The sequence below is a fragment of the Vigna radiata genome, unplaced genomic scaffold, assembly GCF_000741045.1.
Source record: "Vigna radiata var. radiata cultivar VC1973A unplaced genomic scaffold, Vradiata_ver6 scaffold_223, whole genome shotgun sequence".
In the NCBI taxonomy this organism is placed as follows: Eukaryota; Viridiplantae; Streptophyta; class Magnoliopsida; order Fabales; family Fabaceae; genus Vigna; species Vigna radiata.
The window spans coordinates 431,441-441,634 of NW_014543246.1; the positions used below are offsets into that span (position 1 = coordinate 431,441).

General features: G+C 31.3%; 1 protein-coding gene across 1 annotated transcript; it reads left to right on the top strand.

Moving 5' to 3' along the window:
- Window positions 1-7,948: 7,948 nt before the first annotated feature.
- LOC106753284 lies at window positions 7,949-9,438 on the top strand. Its single transcript, XM_014635078.2, has 2 exons — window positions 7,949-8,267; window positions 8,640-9,438. Exons 1-2 carry the CDS (start codon window positions 8,105-8,107, stop codon window positions 9,239-9,241), a joined length of 765 nt encoding a protein of 254 aa, XP_014490564.1. The 5' UTR covers window positions 7,949-8,104; the 3' UTR covers window positions 9,242-9,438.
- Window positions 9,439-10,194: the final 756 nt, after the last annotated feature.

Genomic DNA, 10,194 nt, shown 5'->3' on the forward strand with positions numbered 1-10,194 from the left:
CTACATTCTCGTATATAATTTAATTTTATTTTTCTTAAAATTATAAATTTACATTACTTTATATCATTAGATTATAATTATATTTAGTGGTGTGGACCTAGATGTGGTGGTTATTATTAAAGTTTAAAAAATAATTCTGATGTTTTATTTCAAGGAATAGAGTATCATATATATACATACAAGGATCCTATAATCCTTCATCTATTAAAGGAAAAACATATGCACAAATCTGCACAAATTATAATAATATCTAAAATATAACTAACATAATATTTTATTGCCTAATATCCTTTAATAGAATATTTGGCATATCTTAACACCCCCACTCAAGTTGGTGCATGAATATCACACATCCCCAACTTGAATAGAGACTCATCAAACAATCTTCTTGACACTCATTCCAGCTTCAATCTTCTCTTTGATGAAATGTCTATCAATCTCCACATGCTTTGTTTTATCATGTTGAACAGGATTATGAGCAATTGCAATAGCCGAAGTATTGTCACAGTACAAACTCATAGCTTCATTTAGTTTAAATCCCAAATCTGATAGCACATTTTTAATCCACAAAAGTTCACATACACCTAGTGCCATGCCTCTGAATTCTGCTTCAGCACTAGATCTTGCTACTACAGGTTGTTTTTTACTCCTCCAAGTTATAAGATTCCCTCCTACAAAAGTAAAGTATCCAGAGGTAGATCTTCTATCATCTTTTGAACCTGCCCAATCTGCATCAGTGTACCCTTCTACCTTTAAGTTTCCATTATTTGAGAACAAAATTCCTTTTCCAGGAGCAGACTTCAAATATCTCAAAATTCTTTCAACAACATCCATATGAAGCTTTCGTGGGTCATGCATAAATTGACTAACAACATTCACTGCATAGGTGATATCTGGACGTGTATGATACAAATAAATCAATTTTCCTACCAGCCTTTGGTATCTTCCTCTATCTATGCTTGCTGAATTTGAGCATTGAAAGAGTTTATGATTTTGTTCAATTGGTGTATCAGCTGGTTTACTCCCAAGCAGCCAAATTTCTGATAGTAAATCAATAGTATATTTTCTTTGGCATAGAAAAATACCATGTTTTGATCTAGCTACTTCAATACCCAAAAAATATTTGAGGTTTCCAAGTTGTTTCATCTCAAATTCAGATGCAAGGTATTGTTGTAAACTAGAAATCTCATCTTGGTCATTTCCTGTAACAATCATGTCATCTACATATATAATCAAAGCTGTAATCTTTCCTTGTCCTCTCTTAAAAAATAAGGTGTGATCAGAGTTACTTGCTCTATAGCCAAAAGCCTTCATAGACTTGGTAAACCTTCCAAACCATGCTCTTGGGGATTGTTTTAATCCATATAGAGCCTTTTTTAATTTGCAAACCTTCATTCCATTTGAATCTGTCATGCCTGGTGGAGAATCCATATAAATTTCTTCTGAAATTTCTCCATACAGGAAAGCATTTTTCACATCAAATTGTAGAAGAGGCCAATCTTGGTTTGCAACTAGCGATAAAAGTATTCTCACAGTATTGAGCTTGGCTACCGGTGCGAACGTCTCTTGGTAATCTACACCATAAGATTGAGTGTAACCTTTAGCCACAAGTCGTGCTTTATACCTTTCAATAGTTTCATCAGCTTTATGCTTAATTGTAAAGATCCATTTGCAACCCACAGTTTTCTTCCCTCTTGGTAAGGACACAAGATCCCAAATGTTATTTTTTTTTAAAGCCGCCATCTCCTCAACCATTGCTTCGGTCCATCTAGGATCTGCCAAAGCTTCCTGTACATTACTAGGAATAGAAATTGAAGATAATTGAGATACAAATGATGCATATGATTGAGATAACCTGTGAGATGACACATATTTACTAATGGGATATTTAACTTTGGCTTGGAGGTCTGGTTCATATTTAGCTGGAGGTTGACCACGGTTAGAACGAGGTGGAAGATTATATTGAACAATAGTAGACTCAGTGTTTGGTATGCTGGTGGTTTCAGGCAGACAAGAATCAATTCCATCTAAATTAGTATTATCAGAGATAGGATCAGAAGGTACCTCTGAAGAGTCAAGTTGAACCTGTGGAGAAGATTGAGCCAATTGGTTATGATCAGAAGACACTGTATTATCCAGAAAAGAAGTGTCCATATTTTGGATTGACTCACTTCCTGCAAAATGATCCTCACACGATAATTTATCTTCACAATGTAATTTTATATTGGAGATATCAAACATACTAACATCATGATTATGCACTTCACTTTCATGGCCTCCCTGAAGTGGAGAATCAACATAAAAAAATTCATGCTCATTAAATGTCACATCCATAGAGATATAAAATTTCTTTGATGGTGGATGGTAAGCACGATAACCTTTTTGAGTTGATCCATACCCAACAAAAACACATTTGATAGCTCGTTCTTCAAGCTTTGTACGTTGATGTGAGTGTAAGTGAACATATATAACACATCCGAAAACATGAGGGGGTAAATAAACTATGGGAGGAAGGATACAATGATCAGACAACACATCAAAAGGCGTTTGAAAGTTAAGCACACCAAAAGGGGTTCGATTAATTAAATAAACGGCAGAGCTCACAGCCTCACCCCATAAATGAGATGGGACATTACCATCTATCAAAAGTGATCTAGTCACCTCTAATATATGTCTATTTTTCCTTTCAGCCACGCCATTTTGTTGTGGTGAATAAGGACATGTAGTTTGATGCAAGATGCCTTTAGAGTTCATGAACTCTATTAATTCAATTTTAAAATATTCCCCTCCATTGTCTGATCAAATGAATTTAATATGTGTGTTAAATTGTGTAACGATCATATGATGAAAGAAACAAAACACATCACACACTTCACTTTTATGTTTAAGCAAATACACCCAGGTTACCCGAGTACAATCATAAACAAAACTGATAAACCATTTTTTTTCCATTATGAGTAGATTGTGGGGCAGGGCCCCAAACATCTGTGTGAATTAATGAAAAAGGAAAATCAGTTCGTTTATTGCTTAAAGGAAACACAGTACGATGACTTTTTGCCATTACACAAGTTTCACAAAAAAAAATAAATATTGCATTTATGAAATAATGATGGAAATAATTTTTTAAGATAACTAAAAGAGGGATGTCCTAAGCGTCTATGCCATAACCAGATCTCCTTTTTGTTTTTATCGTGTGTGTGTTCATTCGCAAGACAAGCCAATGCTCCTTTATGGGTTTCTTGATGTGAGACTTTTTCAAGGTAATACAGTCCTTCCCTTTCTCTCCCAATGTCAATCTTCTCCTTGGAATGAATGTTCTGAAAAATACAATGGGTTGGGTAAAATGAGGCAACACAAGAATGTGATTTGGTTAACTTGATGATAGAAAGAAGATTATAGTTCAATGTAGGAACAAATAAAACATCTGGAATTGATAAGGAGGATGAGAGAGATATAGTACCGACACCTTCAATAGGAGATGAGACCCCATTGGCATTAATAATAATAGTCTTAGAACAATTAGGGGAAAAATTAGTAAATATATGAGGATCACAGGTCATATGATCAGTAGCACCTGAATCAATTATCCAATCACTATTGCTAGTAATAGCAGAAAGATTAATAGCAGAGTTAGATATACCTGACTTGGTCACAAATCCGGCAGCAATAGAAATATGGCTCTTGGAAGTGGCTTCTACCTTGATATTGGGAGTAGTTTGTCCTTTTGGATGCCAATCTGGATAGCCATGGAGTTTAAAACATGTCTCCATGACATGATTATCCCCATTGCAGTGGGTACACTTGCGAATTCCTTTCTTAGGAAACTTTTTAACAACAAAGGAAGTCCCCATAGTAGACTTACTATCAAGCATAGTCGCTTGGCGGTTTGCCTCGGCACAAACAGTTGCATAAACGGATTGAATATTTGGAAGGGGAGTGGTAGCAAGGATACGACCACGAACAACATCCAAATGTGTATCCAAGCCAGCCAAAAAAACATAAACTCGTTGAGAATTAATCATGTTGTTATATTTCTCAACATCTTTTGGACATTCCATGGTACACTTCGTGATAGTATCATACTCTAGCCATAATTTTTGTAATTTACCAAAATATGTAATAACAGATCCTCCATTTTGTTGAGTAGAGATTACCTCACAATATAATTGATATGATCGAGATGCATCCTGATTGACTGAGTATGTTTGTTGCACAGTGTCCCAAATATCCTTTGTCGTAGCTAACCGAATAAAGAGGGATCTGATTTCTTTCGTCATGGAGTCCAAAAGCCAAGACTTGACTAGGCAGTTTTCATCTTCCCATTCTTCATATTCATCAGAGTTCTTGTTCTTTGGAGCAGCCTTTGTCCCAGAGATGTAACCCCAACATTTTCTACCCCTGATCTTGTTTTGTGCGTTCAACGACCACTCAACATAGTTGGTGCCATCAAGCCGTTCAGGGGTGAGCTATTCATGCATATGGGTAGCAGCGGAAGTCCCAAAATCATGTTTCTCCGAATGATTTTTTTCGGAAGAAGCCATCAGAAATATTCAAAAAGAGAGACATTGATTCCTATATTGTAGAGGATATCAGTGTTTGACTCTTGATACCATATTAAAGTTTAAAGAATAATTCTGATGTTTTATTTCAAGGAATAGAGTACCATATATATACATACAAGGATCCTATAATCCTTCATCTATTAAAGGAAAAACATATGCACAAATCTGCACAAATTATAACAATATCTAAAATATAACTAACATAATATTTTATTGCCTAATATCCTTTAATAGAATATTTGACATATCTTAATAGTTATGGGCGTCTTGGAGGTGGTTAAGGTGGTGGGGTTAGTGAAGGATATGGTAATGAACTTAAGGTAATAAGTTTGTGGATGACATGATGTATATATTGGCAATGTTTTTGTAAAGAGTAGTAGAAGCTTCTACAAGTATACAATCTTTTGTGATTTCGCATCAATGTTTTATATGGATGGTCTAGTCTAGTATGATTATTGTATGATGAAATGATTGAGTCTAGTATGATTGTTGCATGATAAAATATTTATGTATGTTTTAGAAATGATCTTTTGCATGTTAGTTTATCCCTACTTGTTTGTATTTGTGTTTATGTTTATGCGATGATCGGATAATTTGTGTGTTATATAAGAACAAATTTTAATACGAATATAATTGAAGACGTATAAATATGAAACAACACATTAAAAAAAAACTTTTAAAAAGTGTTAAAAAAAACTTTTGAGTTATAATATTTAAGATTTGTTCTAAATTTTGGATATAAATATATTTCAAACAAAGAAAGCTTCTATTCTTAAATTTCATATTTCTTTTAATAAAAAATGAATGTTAAATATAAAATTTTATTGATAATTTCAAGAAATATTTTGGTGAAGATAAATCATATAATTCTTTATAATAAAAAATATCCCACGAACTAACTACACATTTTGTTTAACAACACTCTAATAAGTGTTATAACACTCTTATAGGTAAAGTGACAATAACAATTATATAATATGAAGAAAAATACGAAGTAACGTAATTAAAGTGCGAGGTCCATGATAATTAAATTAATTTAATTTAATATAGTAGAAAATTAAAGCTTACATTTTTTATCTGAAATTTAAGAAAAACAAGGAATGCATAATAATTTATAAAACAATAAAAATATCAATTGAATAGATAAGTCATTCGTTTGAAAATCAATTCAAATAAGTAATTCACTCAATAGAAATGTCAAGAATATACACGTTTTTTATAATGACTTATATTTAATAAAATAAAACTTTATAAAAATAAATATATAAATTTTTCACTTAAAATTATTTATCATATACATTTTAATTATTTGTATAAAATCATATATTCATTTGAAAATCCACCCGTACCAAAAATGGATAACTTAAATTCTTTGTTTTCATACGTGTGGTGATGTGTTTGATGAGTCAGAATGAGAAGCATGTGAGGTGCTTGGTGAGACAGCAGCATATGGAACCAGGTCGGTTTACATTAAATCATTAAATTACACGCGTCGCCAACACATGAAATTAGGACAAAACAAAAGCTTACACTAATGCCTGCTTTCTGTGTTCAAACGTGATGACTGGTGAGGCACTCAGAAGATGTCTGAGACACTGAGTGAGATTTTGGTAATGTCGTAACCCTGTTTGATTTGGCAACTCATCCAAAAATAAATCAATACATTTCCATTTTCTATTTTTAAAAAATTGAAAATTATTATGTTAAGAAAGAGTTTATTATTTATTAATTATTGATTTTTTTTCATAATTTATAAGATGTCTCCAAACTAATTTTGCTAATTTGGGAATTGGAAAAAGTGATGCGGGGAACATGGTGAAGCTTTAAGATGGATCTTTCATGTTAGATTAGATGTTTCCATTTTATTGAACTGAGATATGGACATCACATCGGACTCCAGATGTTTCTTGTATTTATTTATAACTTATGCATCAAATAAAAAAAAAAAAAGGGAGTTCAACGAGTAAAAAGAGGATTCCAACATCTTTAGTGAGATAACTTGTTAATGTTATGAATTGAAGATGTCTTATGATAACTAGTTAAAAAAAAACTAGTCTCTCAATTCCAATCTCATATGATAATTATGATAACATAGTTTATTGTATTCTCATTTAGATTTCAATATACCTTATATCGTAGCAAGTTAATACATTTTTTGTTGATTTTTAACCGTTATATAATTAAATTATTAATAAAAGTTTGTATATCCTATCATAACATTTCATGGCTCAATATTTGCATTAATCTCGTAACAAAAGTATTATTTCATTAATAAATATCATCATAACCAGTATTAATTTCATCTTAATCTATAACATTGTTATTTTCACCAAACACAAAACAATTTAAATCATAAAATATAGTCTTAATTAATATATTCATAGAATATAATTTCAATTAATATATTCATTTATTTGTTTAGTTGGTTGGAAAGTTTCAATTTTGTTTATATTTATATATTTTTCTAATTGAATAACAATTTTTAAAAATTGATTTAATTAGATAATTTCTGTTAATATCTTAAAAACAACATTAAAGATATGTTAATGTCAATTTGTAATTTTTTTTGTTTAATTTTTTGTAAAATATTTTGTTTTTCACATGTCAAATTTTGTAGTGTAACACAGCATTCAGTATCACAATACGTGTCAAATCCTTATATATTATCCTTATATATAACATTTTATACGAATTTCCAAACGAAGGGTTTTAAAAAAACCTAATATTAACTATATTTGAAAAAAAAAACATAAAAAGATATTTATAAATTGGAATTTTGGATTTTAAGAAAAAAACGTTTGTTTCTCAATGTAATACCGTTCTACTTTTGTTTTATCATCAATCATAATTTTTTTTAAATTAACTATAATTTGATATAATGTAATCCAAAACAACTTTTTATCGTATAAAATATATAATGACTCCATAAATAACTAATTTTTATTTGAAAATATGATTAATCTCTTTTAATATCTTAATTATTTTTGTTATGCATATATAAGATTCAAATTCAAACATCATATATTTATATATATTCTCTTTAATTTTAAAAAGTTTAATTTTAGTTTATTGATATCTAATAAAATAAAATTTTCATTATTAGTGGACACATTTACTTTAAATATAAGCGATAAGTGATATAATACCTTTATAAACAAAGTTATAGAATTAAAGTGAAAAGGTTTATATTAGAAAAATAAATTCAAATTTAAATTAAAAAAACTAAATTCATTCAAATTCGTTTTTATATAAATTATTAAGATAAGAGTAGAATTGAATGAGTTTTTATTAAATATTTCAATCAAATATTGAATACAATAGAAAAGGGTCAATTATTGATTATCATCACAGAATATTTTCCCGTCTTGCTTTTTTTCGTAGTAAATAAAAGGGAATAAGGGGGTATGCCAAAAAAAAGGGAAATCGTATGAACATTCCTATTTTCTATAAATGTGGATGAAACTCACTTACAAGAGTTTTCAGGCACCAACGCTCAAACATACCCAAATTACCAAAGCTTTTCGTTCTTGCTAGACTCAGCCATGGGATCTAAACTCCTGCATAACAATAGCAACGGTAATAATACTACTAAGTTCCTCTGTAGCTACGGCGGCAAGATCCTTCCTCGCCGCACCGACGGCATCCTCCGATACTACGGCGGCCACACCAGAGTCCTCGCTTTCCATCCTTCCACTTCATTCTCAGGTCAGTAACTCCTAACTCGCTTCATCAATTTCATCAAACTCTTCTATTACTTTATTTATTGATGAAATATATTTTCATAAAGAGTCACTTTAATTATTAAAACTCAATTTTATCACTCATATAAAATTCAAGGTTAGAAAATTAATGTTTTTATCATGGTAATTTCGTCCCTAGAGAAAAAAACATATATCTTGACATTTTTTTTTTAATTTTAACATTTTAAAGATTTAAATAACAGTGAATCACCTATTTCAGAATTTAAATAGTTATTTACAGTCCTTTTTTTTTTCAATATAATTTTAGTTTTATTAGTTTCTATAAAATAATACGTTTTATTGGAGGCGCGTGTGCTTACACGTTAGTGTTTTGTAGAGTTAATGACAAAGATTAGCGAGCTGTGCGGTTCGCCGGCGACACTCCGGTGTCCTTTGCCAAACGGGGACTTGGACACCTTGATTTCTGTCAAAAACGACGAAGATTTGGCAAATATAATCGAGGAATACGATCGAGCTTCGTCGTCCTTACCTCATCGGATGAAGATCAGAGCCATTCTTTTGCCGCTGGACAAATCCTCTCCTTCTCCATCTTCTTCGTCCAGCGCCTCTCACACTCCGCCTGGTTCGCCTCACTCATCCGCCAGTTCCCCGCCGTGTTCTGAGGCTCACCGATTCGGCTCCCGGAACTGCTCGCCAGCTGCGTATTCTATATGCCCCCGTAACGGAGCGCCAAAATCCGGCTCGCATCACTTCTCTCCCTGTCCCCTACCGTGCTACGCGGTGCACCGGTTCCGCTGCCGGAATTGTTCCTCGTGTGCATATCTTACCAGCATCCGTAATGGAGCGGCGAAATCCAGTTCTCCTCACTCCTCCGGCGGCCCCCCGCCGTATTCCACGGCCCACCGGTTTGGCTGCCAGAATTGCTCGCCGATTTCGTATCCAATTGGCGTCTGTAACGCGGCGGTAAAAGGATGTTAGGATATATTGAGCTTTGTGAATTTTAAAAAAATATATAAAAAAATAGATTTTTGTTTTACAAAATAAAATGAATTTATGTACAAAGTAATAATAAAATTTTTAAAAACCTATTTAAAAAAGCTTCACTACGAATTAACTTAATTTTTATAAGAAAAAAATTATGTATTATTTTAAAAGTTGCTATACAAAATACATACAATGGGATAATGATATTTTTGACTAACACTTTTTTATAATTTTTTTAGAATGAAACATGTATTATTATTTTATTGATCTATTTAAATTTATATTTAAAAAATATTTAAAACAAACTAATCACAAATTGACACGTATTCAATATAAAAAATATTTTTAAAAAAAGTTTTTCGAAAGAGATCATGAGACGAGCATTGCACACAAGCCCAAAATTACTTTACCGTTGGTCTCGCTTAAATGATTATTTATTGCTACTGATCAAAATATTGGTTTTTTGTTTTTCGTACTTCCAACCATTTCTTTCTCACATTCCAAAAATAACTTAAAAATTACGTTTTTTTTAATAAATTTTAAAATTCATTGAAAGATTTTTTTCAATAGATTTTGAATTTTTATTTATAAGTATCAACTTTTAAAATTTAATAATGTAAAGTTGTGTGTGATCTCTAGATTTATGAATATGATATGTTTTTTTCTAGATATGAAAGAGTTCATCAAATTCTAAAATCCGACAACTAAACTCTTCAAAAGAATTGATTGAATTTCTTGTTTCAGTTTACATCATATCTCTAATTTTTTATCCAATTTTCCAAATTGTATTATCCAATTTCTTATTACAAAATGAACAAAAGAGAAAAGTTTGGAAGAGGAAGATAATTTCTTTTTAGAGGGCAGTGATTTATCCAAATACCTACATCCACTTTTCTAATACGATTAACTATAGATTAGTGATTTATGAAATAGTATTGAATGACCTC